The sequence below is a fragment of the Anopheles arabiensis genome, chromosome 2, assembly GCF_016920715.1.
Source record: "Anopheles arabiensis isolate DONGOLA chromosome 2, AaraD3, whole genome shotgun sequence".
Classification (NCBI taxonomy): domain Eukaryota; kingdom Metazoa; phylum Arthropoda; class Insecta; order Diptera; family Culicidae; genus Anopheles; species Anopheles arabiensis.
Window position 1 is genome coordinate 111,517,629 of NC_053517.1, and position 19,727 is coordinate 111,537,355.

The 19,727-nt window shown below is 50.0% G+C and overlaps 1 protein-coding gene and 1 long non-coding RNA gene across 5 annotated transcripts in view; one reads left to right on the top strand and one right to left on the bottom strand.

Annotated features, from left to right (window-relative positions):
- The first annotated feature begins 69 nt into the window (after window positions 1-69).
- Window positions 70-19,727, top strand: part of LOC120897114 (nuclear pore complex protein DDB_G0274915) — a 32,307-nt gene continuing 12,649 nt past the window's right edge. The window contains exons 1-6 of one of the 4 annotated variants that reach the window (XM_040301733.1): window positions 70-177; window positions 1,088-1,675; window positions 2,926-3,077; window positions 10,011-10,712; window positions 10,800-11,345; window positions 16,014-16,216. In XM_040301733.1, the coding sequence (XP_040157667.1) occupies window positions 1,102-1,675; window positions 2,926-3,077; window positions 10,011-10,712; window positions 10,800-11,345; window positions 16,014-16,216 (2,177 nt within the window). In that variant the 5' untranslated portion in view covers window positions 70-177; window positions 1,088-1,101. Of the gene's footprint in view, window positions 178-1,087; window positions 1,676-2,925; window positions 3,078-10,010; window positions 11,346-11,472; window positions 12,184-16,013; window positions 16,217-19,727 lie in introns of those variants that run through there. The other 3 variants (XM_040301734.1, XM_040301732.1, XM_040301736.1) reach the window with 3 other exon arrangements.
- On the bottom strand, window positions 172-2,695 carry LOC120897119. Its single transcript, XR_005738498.1, has 3 exons — window positions 2,148-2,695; window positions 1,060-2,083; window positions 172-952 (listed from the first exon to the last, which is right to left on the bottom strand). It is a non-coding gene; the product is annotated as an uncharacterized LOC120897119 (long non-coding RNA).

The following is a 19,727-nucleotide window of genomic DNA, read 5'->3' on the forward strand; positions in this document are numbered from 1 at the left end:
GAGGTGTGCTGCGCATTGATCCATAATTTGCTTATTGGCCCATTTTTCCGCCTTCTTTACAGATTGAAAGTGTTGAACGATCCTCCTCTCCCTTCCGATGTCGACGCGAGCGAGATAACTGCCGATCTCCGCCCCCCATACCGGCGCCACCTCCTTCAACGCCCCGGAAAAATAAAGGTAAGTTACTTGCCAATGAAGCGGAAGGCCACGCGACGGCATGGGACCAGGGGTTTTTTTCTGGTTACTAACAGATCTTTTTTTCACCACCCTCAAGGGAAACGAACTTTGTCCGGGGCAGAATGTGTACTTCTTGTAAGTTCGTTCGTATCCCCGCACTTAAGATTGATTGTTGCTTGAGAGGTTCTAGGTGAATGCACACGAAGGAGCGCAAAGTAGCAAGCACACGGGCACGAACGAAACGAAATAATGTAAGAAAACAAAAGTGTTCAAACATTGGCCCGGGAAAAGCACCCCCCACCCCCTTTGTAACAACTTGCCACAATGTTAGTCTTTTGTGCTACTACAGCCCCGAGAACGGATTTGTTGCGGTAACGTCAATGTTCCTCATCTTCTGCAAACAAGCAATCACCACAGAGCCCACCACCAGCACCATCACCATGCCGTCGTAGTAACTTTTTACAGATGAAAATCAAACTTTGTAATAACTTTCCCCGTTTCCATTGAAAGTGGATGAATTTCGTCAAAATGCTTGCTATTTCGAGGTGCTACTCGCAGGTGGTGGTGGCGTGGTTCGGCGGGATGCCTTTCAGTACGTGTGTTGCTAGTCTGTGGAAAGTTTCGGCCCTCTAATCGGTAGTTTGGAATCGCTTTTAAACACCTTTCATTGAACACGCTGCACTTCTCGGCATCGATTGACGTCTCTCGGTAAAGGTTCAATAGTGTAACAGCTGGCAACGGCGCCGATCACTCTCACGTACGGTGCAAAGTTAGCCTAGAATGGATGGATGGATGGAGTTGAAATGTGTCAGATTAACGATTAACACTAAATGCTTTCCCCGTTCCCCCGTTCCGGGTTTGAGCAATAAAACACTGACCTACCTTTCATTTTCACTCTTCTACTTCACAGTGCCCCCCGATGCCATGACAGTGTCGGTTTCCCAGCCGCAGCAGCCGATCGAAAGCGTCCACTGCGGTCCCCTGGCGGCCACGTACATCGTCGCTTCTGCCACGCCCCGTTCCTCCACCACCTCCCCGTCATCGTCGTCGGCGTCCCCGACCACCGTCATTGACGCTGTTGCCAGCCCCTCGATGGCGCTGTCCTCCGCTACGATGTCGGCTTCCTCGTCGTCCTCCTCCTCCTCTAACGCTCGCCCGACCAGTCCGGGGCATGGACGGGCGAGCGTGTCCCGCGACAATCCCGAGCCCGATACAACAACGCACGGCAACCATTCCACCCCGACGTCGGCCCTGCGGAGGCTCTACTTCAAAACGGCTCGCGCCAGCAAGGCGGCCAAAATGGCGGCCACAGCGGCAACCACGGCAACGGCCGTCGCAGCAGCGGCCGCCAGCTCGTCCACCGTGCCGAAGGTGGTCGTGATGGGGTCATCCACGACGTCCGAAGCCACCATCAACACCTCGACCGATTCCGCATCGACGCACGTCACCAACGTCACGACGACAACTGATACGGAAACGAACGATTCGCTGGATCTGGGTAGGAATGATAAGATCGATACCATCCCCCCCCTTTTTTCGTTTTCCCGTTTTTGTTTTCCTTCCTTCTCAGTCAGGTGATTCGCTAGGGCAATTTATGCTGCATCCGTGACCAACATCAATTTGTAGGGGATTGTTCCTAAGAGCAGCGTAATCAACTACAAGTATCCATTAGGAGAGTATTCAACCGTACCTAAGCGCAATTTATGCTCGCGCAGGTCTCAATCACATTAAATTTCAATTCAATTTCCATTTTTCCCGCGCATTGGTGGTGAACGCAGTAGCACTTCCAGGATGATTGATTGATTGCCAGCTCGTATTGCACATACTTTCGGCAAAACAACACAATTTCAGCGGAATGTCCAGAATGTATTATTTTTCATTTGCGAAGAGCGTAGTATTCGCATTCCTAGAATGGCATGAAGGGAGAGATTATTAACTGTAAATAACTTTGACTTTGACGAAACAAAGACCCGTGCTTGGTGCTTCCTTTTCGCTCGTGCCTTGCCAGGGGAGCAGGGGAGTGTTTTTCAAATCACTTCCAAAAAACCGTCGGAATTCAACGTCGCAAATACCGGGGAAAAAAACATAAAAATAAGACCACAGTGTACGTGCCGCCACCTCACACGCCACAGTTTCCCACCTTCAGTCGTCATCAGAATTTATGAGAACGTTTCATAGATGTTTATCGCTAGGCCGACCCCGGGACCGGCCACAGTGTGCTTCTCGCGTTGGTTGTTGTTGTTGCTGTTGTTGCCAGTTGCCAAATAATGTTTACAAATATTTTGCCCGCCAGCAGTGGAACGGAACGGAATGGGTGATGCAAGAATGTATCCGGATGCCGGAAGGGAGCGAGAACAACACACCCCCGTGCGCGCCGGTTCCACCAACCCGCCGTTTCGCTTGGTTTCTGTTTGCATTTCCTCCGTTGCAGGGATGCACAGCGACGCGTAGCTTGCTCGGTTTACACAAGTACAATTACTCTCCGATAGCTGTTGAATTGCTTTGTGCAAAGCACAAAAACCCAATCCATGCCTGTTTGCTCCGACACTAAACAGCAACAAAACAGACATTAAAAGCGGGGGGGGAAACACCACCACAATGGCAGGTACCCTAGAGGGGTTCTTGTTGCAAACACTCACTATTGAACAATATGGCGGCGAACCAAACCAAAACAACCCACAACTAATGTTATAATCATGTCCGGCATGTCCGTATTACAACAGTAGGCTGTGCGTTTTCCTTTCCCAGGTGACGTTTCGGGACAGAGTGAGCCGCTGTTAAGCTCGCTGGAGGACGAAAGCTCGAGCATTATCGCGCTGAGCCAAACCGCGGGCAATGAGGAGGATGAAAACATCACCGTCATTAATGGACCCGATACACCGCTGCTGATTAGCTATCAGGTAAGTGTTGAGCGACATTGACCCGCTTGAGAAAAAACCCCCTCCCGTTCGTCCTTTAACGTTGATGTATAATTTCCCCGCCATTAAAGCTGTGTTTAGAAAATGCTGTTTGATCTTCTCTAATTAGCTTCCCGGAATGGAATGGAATTTGTTACTTAAGTGATAAAAGTGCACATACCGACACATCTATTTTCGTGTTCCACCTTCCAACCGGCCACTTTAATTCGATTCTGCTGTGCTCTTTTGCCCGCGGTGCACCCGAGTGGAGCGCGTTGGTAGTAGTACCCGGAAGCTGCCACCCCAACGAACTGTTTGCCATTTTGCACCACCCGGTCTGCCGGTGGAATGTTTGTTGGACGATCAACCGAAACTGTCGAACTGTGCGCGCTGGCCCATTATGCAAGTGGCCAGAATGGGCACGAATAAACGGTTAATCTCGCGCGCGCGCGAGCTTGTAATATCTCAATTTGTAATGGGTAGGTGTAGCACCACCACCAACACCACCCACCACCCACCATCACCGCCATTCGCCACTCAATTCGTTCAAGAGAGGGCCCGGGTTGGGTAAATATTGAAATTGCAATTATGATCAATATTTTAGTGGCATTTCGAGTTCGTTTCCTGGCACACTCAGGAATCTCACGGCCTGCTGCGCCGTTCTCCGATTGAACCAATTGCGCTCTTTTTCCCTCGTACGCAGCGAGCACGTGAGCACACATGACGCTCGTAGTGCAATCTGCCGTTGCCGCAGCAACCTAAATTCTAAAGTACCGAAAAGAAAGTACTCAACCGCCGGCTGTTTCGCCTCAATTTCCCCAACCCGCCGGTCGTGCACCCTGGTGCTGGTCGGTTTTAGTGCAAGCCGAGCGCAGTAAACTCCACCCCCCCCCTCCCCCCTCTTATGACGTCATTTGCGCGCACTGTGTTGAGTAATTTAGAGAAGTGGCCTCATCGACCACCCATTCATTCGACCTGATCTACTCCACCGCCGAGTGAAGAAAGTAGGAAGGAAGGCCGCAGGGGCTGGGGGGAGGGAATAGTTCGGCCTAAAGGGCTGCTGGTGTGTTGGCAGGATTTCTAAGACGGCACGCAATGACGCCGTTTGCATCCGTTGCATGCGAATTACCGGTCACGTTGCGTATGCATTGCTGTGGGTCTTTGTATGTGTGTGTTTGTATGTGTGTGTCGTTGCGTGGATTTGAGAAGCGAGCGTATTAATAGCTAGCGTCACTCTGTGGGCATTTTATAATTAGCGTGTTGTGTGTTATTTTTAGGGCCGCCGCAGCGAAGAACGTTGATATGTGGCGATTGGGGCACGATTTTTCATCTCACTATTGTGTAAACATATCACACACGGCGACAGCCGTAATGTGTACAGTTGAAAAATTGCACCCACCAAACAGTGCTGCAAACTGCGGGAATGGGTGGCGGGGTTCTACTCCCGCTGCACGTGCTGATCGTGGTGGGAAGTGGGCGAGAACGCTGGAAGTATGGTGTCGCGGAGGGGGAGGGGGGGGGGTGCGATCGTGTGCCGAAAAAGATTGATGTGTTTTCTGTCGTGTGCTTTTAAATCGTTGCAACATATTTGAATTGTTTCGTTTCCCATGTTTGCTCTGACATGATTTCCGTCCTCGCCATCGGGGCAAACCGCGGGACGACAAAAAGGTCACACACAAACCACCACCACCGTTGGCATTTGTCGTTTGGCAAGATCATAGAAAAGGTCTGAGAGAGAAAAAAGAAAATGGGGAAAAATATTAAAATTCCAAGCAAACGCTCAAAACTGTGATGAACAATATTTTTCTTTGAACTAAATCGTTTTGTGCTGCAACGCAAAAGAAACAATCAATGGAAAGAAGCGGTGGTTTGCGGCGGCTGGCGGTACGTTACTGTGTTACGGTTCACCAAAACACGGCAGCGTCCTTCCAAAAGCGCCCCCCCCCCCCGTTCGTTCTCTTCTCCACTGCTCCAGTGCAATGGAAGGGGGAGCCGCCTGTGTTTGTGTGTGTGCCTTATCATCGTTTATCAAAGCGCAGACCGAATTCAGCTTCAAGGGAAATCCGTTCTTCAAAAAAGGTAGACACATTTGGGCGTCCCTTTCTTAAGAAATGTGCTTTGGTTTGCTGTTTCCGTTTCCCCGCTTCATTTCCATAGGGTGGCCTCCCATCTTCATCCCTTCTCCTGCTCATCCCACCTGCGCAGCCAAACAACGGCATCGTCGTCAAAGATCAACAAGATGATTTCCTGGTTGCTGCGATGCCCCCGGCGATACTCCACGCTTGCGACAGCCAGCCATGGGAGAAGCCAAACGTCAAACACAGAAAAGAAGCGCGCCACTTCAATCACAGTCACCCATCCCCACTGATTGAAGCACGGCACAGGGGCCCATCCCTTGTTTCGACGTGGTGATGCTGACAAATCTGACACACGCGACCACTGTGTTCGATGTTCACCGAAGCCGTAATTCAGCGGAAAATGTTTTGCGAATCGAAATTCTGCCACTCCTTCACATACTTCACAAAAGGAGGGAAGAAGGGGACGAATCAGTAGCACAGTGGCACAGGGGTACCGTACGCTCAAGCGCGGCAGACGAAGCCGTCCTCTCGAATAATCCACTTAAGGGGGTGAGTTCAAGCCCGACCGCCACCTGTCTCTTGTATCGGCACTCGGCGCACTCGAAAAGCGCGAAGGTGTGTGCTGCATTTCATGGCGAAGTGTGATGGCGAAGATCGATCGTGAGACAACAGCAAAAAAGAGGAACGGCACACACGAGAAGCGTAGGTGCAAAACGTATTAGGACGCTCACATCCCTGGAGGGTCAAACCTTAGTCCTTAATTAAAACGGCTTCGTAAATTAAGAAAGATGAAACAACATTAACAAACTAGAGAGGGATTCTGCTTCTCATCAATATCATCATTATCAATGAGGTTAAAAGATGGCCGCCGCGCCACAAAAAAAGGACAAATAGACACATTAAAACAAAGTATGATGATTGAGAGAGGAGAGACAGTGCCGCATCCCCGCACGCAGGGAGTTGGAGGGGCTGGGAGAGGCTCTCTTGATAGGCTTGATTTAATTTCCATCTCGCAGTGTTGGTGGTGGTGGGTGGGTGGCTGGAATCGTTTGTTCGCCATTTTTTCCACCATTATGAACGCGCGAGGGTCATGAAACTGCGCACTTTAACATCATCGTCGTCGTCGTCGCCGCACCGTCTCCCATTTCTCTTTCCTTTTGGGTTTGATGATATTAGGGTTCCTTCCCTAGTAGGCGGTAGACTTTTCATTCGAAGGAAGCGGATGTATATTGTTGCAATCTGAGGGGGGGCGGGGGCAGGAAGGATCGTCGCTTGCTATGATTTGCCCTTTTTTCTCTCTCTCTCTCTCTCTCTGTCTCCTCATTTGCTACTTTCCTTCTCACACGGATGATGAGCATCATCGAACCGTGGCAGAACGATGGCACAGGATGGAGCCGCAAAAGCCGCGTTGAAGCTTTTGTTAATTAATGTAATTAGATGTGTCAGGTTTTGCACTCCGTTCCGTTTTCTCGATTATGAAGCTACGCCTTTAGCAAAGAATAATTGTGTTCGTTACAAAAATGATGATTAATTTCTGTAAATCATGAACTCGAAACCAAGCGTGTTGTGGGGTGCGCAGCATGGGGGGAGGGGGTCACGATTTGGAAGCTTTAAAAAAAACTGGAATTCAACAAAAAGAGAAGGATATGGAGTTTGTCTTGGCGGTGATGCGTCAGACGGGACGGGATATGCCGTTAGGTTTTTCCACATACATTTCTCACTAATGACCCAGCGCAGGAACTCTGACGACATGCCACATTTATTTAGCAGTACACTCTTTTTTTTTGCATTCCTGGTATACCCCCTTTTCAACCCCCCGGTTTTCCGGCCGTCCTGGCATGTCCTGGGCAGTGTTTTTCGTTGTGCCTAATGGTTTAACTCATGCGTTTACCTTTTGCTGTCGTAATGGGCACTGCTCCGTGAGAAGAAGAGGAGGCGACGACGGTGTGTTTTAGTGAGTGATGCTTTGTTCTACTGTGTTGTTTTTGTACGTGTGTGTGTGTTTGTGTATGGTTTTGTTCTGTTCTGTGCTTCTGTTGTCGTCTGCTTAACCCTTCGTGTCCCTTCGTGCTGCGTGCCCGCATTACGAGTGCAGACAAATGTTGTTCTGTTATATTGTATAATGCTCTTTGTTTGGTTCGTTGGGTACGCGCGTTGGTGCTCCCGGCTGCTTCGAGGGAAGAAGCTGCCGGAACACATTCACACACACACAGAGCACACAGAGCACACGCAAGGCAATATTTTATATGCGTTAAAAGTTGCACAACACGAACCTGGGACGGAAATGGGGTGGAAATGATGAAAAAGAGAGAATGTAATACTAGGCTTTTTTGCATTTCATGATACTCGTATTCTCGTTTAGTGTTAATGTACTGTGTTCTTCGCGTGTGTGTGTGTTTAGTGCTGCTATTGTAGCATTGTGTTTGAAGGCCACTCCGTACCTTACTCGGTGCGAATGAGAACATTGCAATCATTTTGTCGAATTTCAGTACCAATGGTGGAAAGTGTTGCGAATCGATTCCGTCATGCATTCCCCTTCTGCATAATGTTCTCTCTCTCTACTCTATACTACTGCCTTTGTACTGATTTCTGCAACAAGAGACTAACAAAGACGAATGTGTGTTGTTTTATTACGCCTGGCAAAGCATTATTTCCCATGCAGGAATAGGGGGGAATGTTGTGTATGGGAAGGAAGCATAGCATAACAGCGCACCATCGTTGTGCACCTGCCATGTATGCAAATAAGCGTCTGGAAAGGAAGCGTTCCCAATGCTGAACGTCACGATGCATTAAAATAGATGAACCTTCTTAGGGCAGTCAATGCGTGTGGGGATTTTCATTAATTCTTTGTTTAAATCGCTGCAATACAAGCGTCAAGCGATCCGCTACGGCAAAATATACAAAGTGTATCATGTGTCTGTATGTGTGTTTAGTACAACGATCTCTCTAGCGGTTTGTTTTGCTTTGCTTCGATCTCGGGATCGGAATCGCCACAAAGAAAAACATCCGCCTGAGATGAGACAGGAGAAAAAGAAAAGAAAAAAAAGGAAAGTCACAAAAAGCAACAAACCAAGCCATTGCGCGAGTAGACACATTTGTCGAGTTGCGTGTGCGCGACCGCCCGCCGTTGCGCTGCTGAATCGTGTCGTGTAGTGTTGACGCGGAAACGCGGAGTTCCTGGACCTCTCCGGTACTGGATGGATGTCGTCGTCCGCCTGTCACTGACATGACGTGTGTTTGGACAACAATTTGCTCCGTCATCGCTCAAACCGCCAGCCGATGCGCCCCCGGCTGCAGCTGATGTGCTGTGGATGGCGCAAGGTTCTGTGCGTGCAGCTCCCTTTTACCTTTCCTCTTAGTCACACTGTCTCTGCTGGTTGGATATCTTCGTCCAATCACACAGTTATAGGAAGAGGGAGCGAGGGATGGCAAGGATGGATGATTTTATTGACCCTTCCCTCACCTCGCCTCGATCTCGCCCCAGCTGGATAGACGTGGTCAGACGTGTTGGGCAGACCATTGGCCAACCGGTTTACTGTGGCGGGAGGATAACCCACATTGATTCACGCATCAAACGTTTCCCATTAATGGTCGTTTGCCGTGATGGTGCGAAATGAAGAGTGGCTTCAGGCCGGCTTATGCCAATGATACTAATATTAATAACCGTAATGGTCAGTAAAGCGAACGATCAACCAAATCCGGGCAGCAACACGAGCCGGAAGCGTGTGAACTATATCCGGATACACACACTCGCATGAGCGGTATCTTGAATCTCGCCTACGGGCGGATAGTAATTAATTTCATACGATGTCACTCAAGCTGTATGTAAGTCAATGCGATGATATGGCACCGGTATGACAATGGGAATGAGGGAAGAAGGTGAGAGTTGGGGGAAAACACTTCATGAAACAATTGCAATTTATCTTTTTCCCGGGCCCATAGTACGACCCCGCCACCAGTTTTGGTTTTATTCTTGTCTCTTGAACGCCGCGAGTCCACGGATTCATTCGGCGGATTGTCTTGAGGGAGCATCACAGGTCTTTTACCTTTGAGGCCGTGAAAACGGTCATAAATCTTCTCCCTTACACACGCCTCGTACAACGGACGGGACGGAGCGGTTGACGTTAGCGTAGTACTTTGTGTAGAAAAGTACAACACCGTCGGCCGTCGGTCTGGATGATAGTTGACATCCGAGTTTTAAATCCTGCCCGCCCGTGCCATACCATACCATGCCAGGGGCGTGGAATCAACACAGCTGGAAAATGGTTCGACCTCCGAGGTGTTGCTCTATTCCGGACCAATGCACATAGCGCTTGGTGAGAGCAGTAGGCGGTGTGTTTACCCGAGGACAATAAATTCCGTCCGTTAATTAGTGGGAGTTTTTGGAGCGTCGGCATAATACGCTTTGAAGCTGTAACAAGCAAGCACGAGCTAGAGAATTTGTCTTGGACAATCTTCGTCAACTGACGTAACACGGTGGTTGATGCTGGTTCGTTGTCCAGCAGACCCTAAGAGCAGCCCGTACAACGCGACAGCCGACACAATGCAACAACCGCTGGCCATCACTGGCTCGCTTTTTGTGAAAAGTATTGTTTGTTGAGCCGGCGTGCTCAAATCACTCCCACTTGCCCTCCCACATTGACAAATAACGACCTTTGCTCTACATCAAAACAGTTCTACTCTTCAAAGGAATATCGTTTCGTGTGATGGAGACACGTGGTGTTTGATGGAGTCAATGGAGGCGCCCAGTGGTTTATAGAAATATTGTTTGTAATTTGCTATAAATGCCTTATTCGTCTCTCTACTAACGCTCTCCCTCTCTCTCTCTCTCTCCCTCTCTTTTTATGCCATTTCACAGGAACTGGAGGATCTTTCACCACGCTCGCCCATGTTTTCGCCGCGTGAATCGCCGAAAGTGACACCGGGATCGAACAATCGCACGCAACAGCCACGCACGGCACCGGTTTCATCGACTGCAACGCGCTTTCCCTTCGATCCGCCCATGTCGCCGAAAACGTACAGCGGAGGTGTTAGCCGGGGTGATATCGCTTCCTTTGCCCGCACGCACGAAACCATGTTCAGCTTTGATGAATCGCCCAATCCGATCCGGCGTCCACCGCCCAAAATCCCGCCAGCGCCTTCCTCGGCCGAGCCGGACACGCCGGACCATTCCCCGAACATACCGATCGATACCACGCCCGGCCATGAATCGATGGCAGCCAGGGAAGTGACGCAGCCCCCGAAGCAGCAGCAGCTCATGGAGCCACCGCAAACGACCACCACCTCGACCCCGAAGCGGCTAATGAACAGCTTCAAGACGCGCAAGGAACGGCTCGTCCAGCAGGCGGGTAGTGCGGTGGCGGCCGCTACCGCTGCCGTTACGTCCGCCGGTGGTACGTCCGGCAAGCCGTTCAAAAACCCAAACTACGATCCCGACCTGACGATGTTCCCGTTCGACCGGGAAGCGATCGACTACGATCGCATCCAGCGCGAATGCTTTGCCGTCGAGGAGGAGCTGCTGTTCGAGCACGATCGCCGCAGCGACGATGACTATCGGAGCGTAAGTGCCGGGGCTGGCGGTGGCGAGTCGCCGTCGAAGGCACTGTTCGAGGCCGAAATCTTCAGCGATCACTATTCGATCTTTCAGCAGTACGCGTACCTGACGCAGCAGGAAACCCGCGACGCGCCACCGGCCGAACGCAACGCGACGCCGTCGAAGCGCAACCGGATGGCGACCACATCCAGCGATGCATTTTCGCCCCAGCGTCGCCACCTTGAGCACGGTAGTGGGGTAGGAAGTGTGGCCGCCAGCCAACCGCGGCTCTCCAAGTTCGATCAGATCGCCACCAAGTTCGACCTGATGCCGTCAAAGACGGGCAGTTCGGTGACAGCACCGCAGCAGCTGGGCTGCGGCACACTTCCGGACCTGCGGGTCGACTACTTCGCCGAAACGTCGTGCTGTGCCGGTGCGGGGATTTCCGTCTCGCCGAGCGGAGAATCATCAACGTGCGACGGCAAGGCGCGTGCGTCGTCTCCGGCGGCGACCTCTGGTGGCGGTGGCGGTGGTGGCGGCCTCCGCTCGATGGAAGTCGTTGGCACAGGCGCACTGGCCGCCGGTGCTATAAATGTTACGCCGAACCCGATGGAAGGAGCAGTTTGTACACAACCGCGGGCGACAATAGTCGTACAGCAAGTACGTAGTTTTGTCTGTCCCCTGTCCCCAAAACCGGTAGTTCGGGTAGCGTGCACGCGCAACACGAGTTTCACTTTCGTTCGTTTGATTTATCTCGTTCGGTATAATTATCTGTGCTTGTGAGAGAGAAAACCCCCCAGCTCAACCGTTCATATTTTCCGAGTGTGTGAGAAAGTTGACCTTATCTTCCGCTGACGTGCGTCGTAAGGGCAGACAGTGTGGTGCGATTTTTGGAAACAAAATGCAACGTGCTCTATCGTTTGTATCGTTCTATCGTCTGTGTGCGATTTGTGTGAATCGGTGTAAGAAGCGCTGCTGGAAGTGAAAGAGTTTCACGCCTTCCAGAGTGTGTGTGAAAGAGAGAGAGAGAGAGTGAGAGAGAGAGAGAGAGAGAGAGAGAGAAAGAAAAGGGAAGAGTTAAAGTACGGTTGTTGTCCTGTGGAGTTATTTTTACGTCTCTCTACGCTGGTTTCTGGCGCTGTGCTGCTGGTTTATCTCATTTCGGCTTCGATTTTTGTGCATCGATTCTGGCAGCGATTGTTTACGATAAATCGCCGACTCCCGCAGTGTGCTGGGCCACATACAGGGGCATCTCTCCCACACCATCAGACACCAGACGCGCGCTCTGTTGTTGATTTGTTGGCGTTCGAGCAACTATAATGTTTGCAGTAACGTGGTAGCGAACCGCGATCAGCAACAACATTGAACAGTGTGAAGAAGCTGATATTGCTGTTTAGCGTAACTTATCAAACGTCTCCCACGTCCCCTCCCTCCTCGTAGTGTGTGTTTCAAGATGAATCGATTACTCAAGAAAGTGACCAAATTTTTGGACCAAAAGGTAAACGTGATCGCGCGTGTGCTTTGTGCTTTGCCTTAACCACCCCGAACAAACGCCCAACAAGCTCTAACACGTTTCGCTAATAGTTTAGCCTAGATTTTAAATAACATCTCAGTGTCGGCAATGCAGCAACGGTATCATTGTTGTGTTTTCCTCCAAGACGTCATACATTGGACCTTGGCTGCTCAATTAATTATTGGGGCCCTCTCGCGCTGTTCTTGTTTATGCTTTCTAAGCACGTGTACGCGTGTACGCTCTACGATACGCAGCTAAATGACGCAAAAGCACGCTGCGTATCGCCCGGCGAAACGAGCGTTGTTTAATGTGTAAAGCAAATCGACCTCTACTTCCGGAACGCCACGGCTTTTGATTATTTGTTGTTACTACTACTAGCCACTGATTTTTATTGTGAAATTTTATACTTCACGCCTGTGGTGTGGTGTGGGAATTGGCGGCCCTGCCAGGCCCTGCCGTATAATGGATTGTTTTCTGTAAATGGTTTGCCGTCCGAACACCTTGCCGCTGTTTGGAAACATAACACTAACGGACCCAATTATACACCCCAGGCCAGACTTACACCCCCCCCCCTCCTCTACTTCCTCGCCCCCATTCGTGGAAAGCAAAAGTCTTCACCGTCGCTTCGTACGGCTGGTTCGTTGGTCTTTTTTATTTATTTCTATGAGCTGCTTCTGGCATTTTTCGTGGAACACTGCAAACATCAACAAACAATTGGAATCCATGGCATGGAATTGGCATCGGAGTTTGCAATCACCCGCACAGGAATTAAGAATGTCCGGGTTCTGGTAAACACACCTTCAGGAATCATTCGGCGTGCTGGAACGTACAACAAAAAGTACAAATTTATTCTCTTTATTCTCCCACCTCCACGAAAAAGGGATGAAGCGCATTCCTGTTCGTCCCTAAAATCCGGTTTTTCCTCCTGCTTTTGGACCGTTTACTCGTAAATTCAATTCCACCAATCGTTGGAAATGGAGCATATGCCACGCGACACCTTTACGATATGTTGGCGCAAGGAGCGTGCCGAAATGGCGCGTACTCTCGGCGTATGGAGGATGGTTTGTGGGATCAGTTCAGTTTCGTTTCCCCATTCATTCGTGGTAATCGAATTCCCGGTGATTGAAGTTGAAAACGGATTCAAGAAATTTGGCTCAGTAACGTGTGTGTGTGTGTTTTTTTTACTCCAAATTGCTTAACCACTCGCGAAGCAAAGCAAAAGGCAGCAGAAAAGGGCTCGAAATGGTTTAGCAAACGTGGCGTGGCAATTGTGGTGGGAAGCAGTGTCGACAACAAGCGGAGACATCAATCCGGGAGGAGACTATACTAAACTATACTTTCGTTTGATAAGGCAATATTGCAAGGTTCCTTCCGGTGATCTGGTGTCAGCGTGGGTTTACGCGTTGGTTTGATGTTTCGTTGTAGCTGAGCACAAGCGCAATGACATTAGATAGTTTGAGCAAAGGAACCCGCACTGCAGGGGATAACAACTATTGCTTCCATGCGGATGATCCGAACGATCTAGTAGCAATGGAGATGAAACTTTCTAATGATGCTTCGTCCCTCCCGGTGGACGACCGCATGGCATGAATTTTTAAATTTAATTAAAATTACTCATGCAATTTAAAACTCTTCCTAGTGCCAGTGTGTCCGTCGTGTTGATGTGGCACCGTATTCACGGTAGCAGAAGAGAAAAAAAATCATTCGTCATCTTTGTGTTACTACAGCTTCCTCGGAAGTGTCAGTAGTGTCTCTTACTGTTCTCCCACCGAACAGCTTTGATGTATCTCTGAGAAGGAAATGGGGGGAAAAACCGAACACACCAGCAAAGCCGGCTCTGTGCTCTCATCCGAGAGCAAATTCAGATTCGCGCTAATCGCGCGTCCACCGCGTGTCGCGCGAATGCGTCTTTTGCGAAAATTACGCCTGAGTCATTTGCGGTTCATCCTTTCACGCGCGGTGACAGTGGAAATTGGTTAAAAATATTAGTCATCCTTCTACGAATGCAGACGGGTGCGTAGGGGCCTGCAAAAGAGAGCAAAAGAAAGAGAGAGAAAGACACAGCTGTACAGGGGGACAGACGTAGTGAACTCACTTCCTAGAAGTGGTGTTTGCGTTACGAATTGGTTTTCTGCCCCCGGTCCTCAACCGTCGTAAGTGGGTTCTGAAGTGAAAGAGTCCGTCTCCGGCATCCGTCCGCTCATTTCCCATTTTCATATGTTGCCTACATATTCATGAGCAACGGCGCGTACGGGTTTTCAGTCATCACGTTTGATGATTGGCTGTTTTTTCTGTTCCTTTTTCGCTTGTTCGCTTGCCTTCCATCTCGTATTCCGTTCGTTCATACGCTCGTCCCACTGTCATCTGATTTTGACCAATTTCCTTCCTTTCTGGTTGTTTTGGGGGAAGGGGGAGAGCTAGAGTAGTTCCAAATACGTTCAACCTTCCATCCCCCCCCCCACCCGCTGTACGCATCGTGACCGAGTGTCGTCGTCGTCGTTTTAGTACGTCGTCGATGATTTCATTAAGAGCATGCCGTCCGCCATACACCACCACACATTGACGAGTAGGCCGGAGATGGGGTGGCAAGCCGGAGGATGGACGAGCTCCTCTGACAACATTACGTGGGCGTGCAGTGAATGAGTGCGCAGAGCATTAAACATGTGCGAACGATCAGCGGCGTGGCACATGCGAGGACCGATGCACGGCGCCACACACGTGCGTCGTCGTGGTAGCGTCAGCCAGCCGGTCGTGGTTTCCCGTTTTAATCAGGCCACATTCGACGCACAAAACGCACAAATCCACCAGCGAACGACGGTGGTTTCGTGGAAAACTGCAAACAGTTTTGTCGTTGACACTCTCTCTGGTCAAGAGGTGCTTTCCAGGGCACCTACCACCCCTCCCCCTCCCCCTTCCTTCCTTCCACGAGCCGGTTGAATTGGGGACATTGATTAATTTTATTTGGTGATGGTTGGTTTAGTTTGGCTGATCCTGGTCGGCCTTGTTGATGGCCACTTCAACTGATGGAGGCGGGCGGTGACACCACCATTTCGGCACACAATACACGTAATGAGTCGTGCAAAGAACCAACCCTCCCCTGCCAATAGAGAGCGCGAGAGAGAGAAGGGAGACGTTGTGCTAAGGGAAGTGAGAAAGCAATGCCTCCTAAGATGAAGCTACGTCGCAGTGTCACGTCCGCGTCGGTGGAAGTGACTCTTCCAAATGGTCCATTTTAGCTGTTGCCTGTGTGTCGTCGCTCTCCCTCTCTCCTTTTCCTCTCTATCTCGCTTTATTGCCTGTTCAGGATTCGGCGGAAGTGTGCAATAAATCACGCACGTAATTCGTGCAGAAAATTATCCCATTCATTAGCGTTTACGCAGCAACACGACGTAACCAGCAGGCGCGTGGACGCAAACCAGCAGCTTTTTAAGAGTTTGAACCCTTCCTGCTTCCCCCGAGCAGCCCAAGGATTGCGCGTACACGAGCCCTGAGCTTAATTAATGCCGTTGCCAATAACAATCCGTGCTGATGTGATTTAACGTCGGCTGGGATGGAAGAAAATGGGTGCTCGGGATGCAGTTTAAACTGTGTTGCTTTTGCTAAAAGTTAGAATTCAATTCGAGTGACACGTGAACCAAAGAACGAACCAACTTACGAACCGTACGAGTGTTACAAGTTTAATTGCTAATGCATGAAGTTTTTGCGAATGCACACGTGCTTGAGAACAGGATTCGTATCCTGGATTCAAGAAATTCAGGGTATTTAATTGTGGCAGCATTCTAACTTTTTCCTTTCTCCTACCATCCCCGAAACAGCCCTCGCTCAGCCTGGACTACACATCGGTCGAAACGATTCTGCTAAAAAATGAAGGCGATTTCATCAGCGTCGGCGAACAGGGCACCAAGGGCGAGCTGCAGTCGACGCAGCGGAAAAAGCAGCAGCGCGAGGAACACATGCGCCAGTTGCTGGACGTGACCAATACGCTCACCACGGAGGAAATTAAGGACTTCGAAATGAGGTAAGTCACACGTAATATGTCCCCAACGGTCGCCAAACAAAGCCTCATTTGCAGCGTAATTGAGCGAAACAAAAACTGCTGCTGCGCTTGGTCCACACTTTCGGCAGCCTGGGGACAAGATTAGGTGCGTAGTACGGTCACTGGGAAGTATGACACTGGGAAGCATATTTTGCGCATAAAATTGTCCCCCATCCCGGGCCAGCCGTCGGGGAGTTCCTTTGCCATCGGGTGGACCATTATTACTTGTGCCATTTGATGCTGTAATATTCATTAAATAGTTTACGGTAGTAAGACGCGAGAGAGGCGGGGCAGTGTGGCGGGGCAACCACACACCACAGAGGCACCAAAAATGTCATTGTTTCACGAGTGTCTGTTTCAACGGTGGTCGTTGATTAAATTTCCGCTGGCCGTAACTTTGCCCCATAAAAAGGGAACAGGAAACAGCAGTTCACTCAACCGTCGCAGCCGAAACGATTTTTGGCATCATTTTCATGGTCATCGTGGTGATATTGGCGGAAGTCCTGCTTCTTCCTCTCGTCTCCTCCAACAAGTCCTTTTGAACTCGAGCCGCCGCCAACATGGCTTGCATACGTGATCGATTTGTCCAGATAGACCGTACGATCATCAAATGAAATTGGATTCCCCTCTCTCCCTCCCTCCCTCCCAGCAGTTCGACATCAAGATTCGGAAGCTATCACCCACAGCGAAGGTGGATGTCGATAAATAAACATTTTATCATGAATTTCAATTCCTCCCCCGACGAGTTCTCTTGCACAAAGTTACAAAGCTAAAGACCCGGCCGGAGTGTGTGGGTCGTCGTGCCCGTCTTGAAAACAAAGATTCCGTGTCCCGGTGAGTTTCCGCCTTTTTTCTGCCTTCTTTCTTTCTTTCTTTCATTCGCCGGTCTTGTAACTTCCGCTTAAACCGTAACCCTCTCGCCGTCGCCCGGCCCGGGAGTTTGTTAATTCGCAGAATCAACACACCGCGGGGCCGCGTGTGGCCGTGTGTGTATGTGCTGTAACAAAACAACGGCACACACCGACGGCATGGCCAAGTATTTATACCGATTTGCCATCTCAGTTTTTTTTGTGGCCATCTCACTCCCGTTTTCGGACTAATTGGCAATGTGGTTCGGATACACGTTCTGAGAAGATAACAACACATTCAAGGCCATTGCGGACGACATTGCTTTCTCCAACGGGTGCGTCGTTGGGGTGTACTACTCGGGGTTCACATTAATTACGGCACCATTACACGTTACGGCCGCCCGCCACCCATCGCTGATGGAAGCTGGTGGGTCGGGGCGGCCAGCCGGCCAGGTGGACGATGTCGGACGATCTGAAGCTGCGACCGGTTGCGACTGCGACTACGGAGAAAGCGAGAAACGATGTACTAAATTAAACCATCTTTTACACTTTCACTGCTTCTCTGCACCTCTTCTTCTCCTCCTAACGAACAGCAGGTACAGCAGCAGCTGGTCGAACTGGTGGTGTATATATATGGGAAAGAGGCAAATTATGCCAATATGCTTTAAAATAATCCTTTTTTGTGTGTGTGTACACGTTCTATAGAGGCACCCATATGCTATCGATGTTAAGAAATATCTCGAAAGAGGGAAGGGGAATGTCTTCAGCGCACGAACAAATCCGTACCGACCGACCGGCCGTTGTCATGACAGCAAATGAGATGGAATAAAGTTCGCATTATTCATTTCACTCGCGAATGTACTGAGGTTACGCTACCATCCCAGCATCCGATCGATGCCATTGCTTACTTAGATAGATAGCGAACCCGGGCGGATTGTGCACAGGTAGTATTATTGTACATCTTCTCTTTTTGCAATTTGTCGCTGACAAGGACCTTTTCTTTGCAAACATTCGTGGAAGCACAACTTTTATCCACAGTGTACCACAGTGTTTGGAAGAAAGTCGTTAGTCCCCCCAGTGCCCGTGTCCGTACCATAGCCTCGCGTGGAACGTACTTTTATTTGTTGACAACGGTTTTTATTTTCATTTTTCCGCTGATGACGGAAAGTAAAATTGATTTCGTGTGTGTGTGTGTGTGTGTGTGTGTGTGTGTGTGTGTGTGTGTGTGTGTGTGTGTGTGTGTGTGTGTGTGTGTGTGTGTGTGTGTGTGTGTGTGTGTGTGTGTGTGTGTGTGTGTGTGTGTGTGTGTGTGTGTGTGTGTGTGTGTGTGTGTGTGTGTGTGTGTGTGTGTGTGTGTGTGTGTGTGTGTGTGTGTGTGTGTGTGCCGATGGTGGTGGTGTCCTTTATTAGGGTACTCCTGGCGACCCTGGTGGAACTCGAACTCGCCTGTCAAAGGATTCCCTGCGCCCAATTACGATGATGGCGCTTTTTTGCTCACAACAATAAGCCCCCCGAAATGAAGAAGACGCAAAGGAAACAGAGAAAAGAAGGAGCCCAGAAGGAGAATAATAGAAACGTGTGTACGCCACACACCCATCCCCTCCCCACGCGTGGTATGTGGTTCGTGGTTCCGCAGGCTCATTGCAAACTTTTAATGGCATAAAGTTGGATTGCATGTGCAACGTGATGATGATGATAGCCACAAAAGTCGCGCGTGATGGTATTTTAAGGCAGCGCGCGCCTCGAAAGAAGGACCTTCTTCCTCGTTGCGAGGAGAATTCATACAAATCGATCGATTCGCTCCCTCGTATAGGGTCGTTCATCGTGCTTTAATAAGGAAATCGTAAACAAATGCCTTTTAAAACGTCTCATCTCGCTCGGGCGCTGGTAATAAATTTCCGATTCCAATTTTCATTAAATCGTGCGGAAACCGGAGATGTTCCCCGTTGTTGTTGTTGTTGTTTGAGGCAGCTCCGCGGGAAGGAATCGGCTCGACGGTTCTTCAACGACTCTGCCCCACCACTGTTGGGGAAGAAAGGGTAAAGAGATATTGATTTTTCACTCAAAAATTCCCATTTCGCGCAAAGGTACCGACGCGTAGCAGAAGCCCGGCCGCAAACGATACGGCGGCGCTCCCAGTACGGAGGCAATATGCAAGCGAAAGGCTATTAAAGTCCTGGCACCATCTACTAAATATCCGCTCAGGAGCGGTGTTTTTTACCCCCTTTCGGTCGGTCGGTGCTCCCGTTTTTATGGAATATTTGAAATATTTCCATTTGGCCCATTGCCAAGAATGCGAAGTGCTGCTGCTGCTGCTCCTCTTCACTCCTATGGTAGGGAATACAATGGACAATATGAAAAGGTGAAGCAACGGAGAGTAGTGTACACCATCCCATCCATTCCTTTGCCACCGTTTCTACCGGTACCGCGCTTAGTTGGTCAGCAGTAAAGTGGAAAAATCGGTGGGCATCGGGGAAGACGAACGGATCGGATCGGAAGCAACTGAAACGACCCGGCACTACGGTCTCATTTGTGTCATCATCCTGTCATCCCGTGTCGCTGAGCCATTGCCATTGCATTGCAAGTTCTGTAGCGTGTGCACTCGGTCGAATGGCTCGGTCGGTGGCTTGCGCTTTGACGGGCCC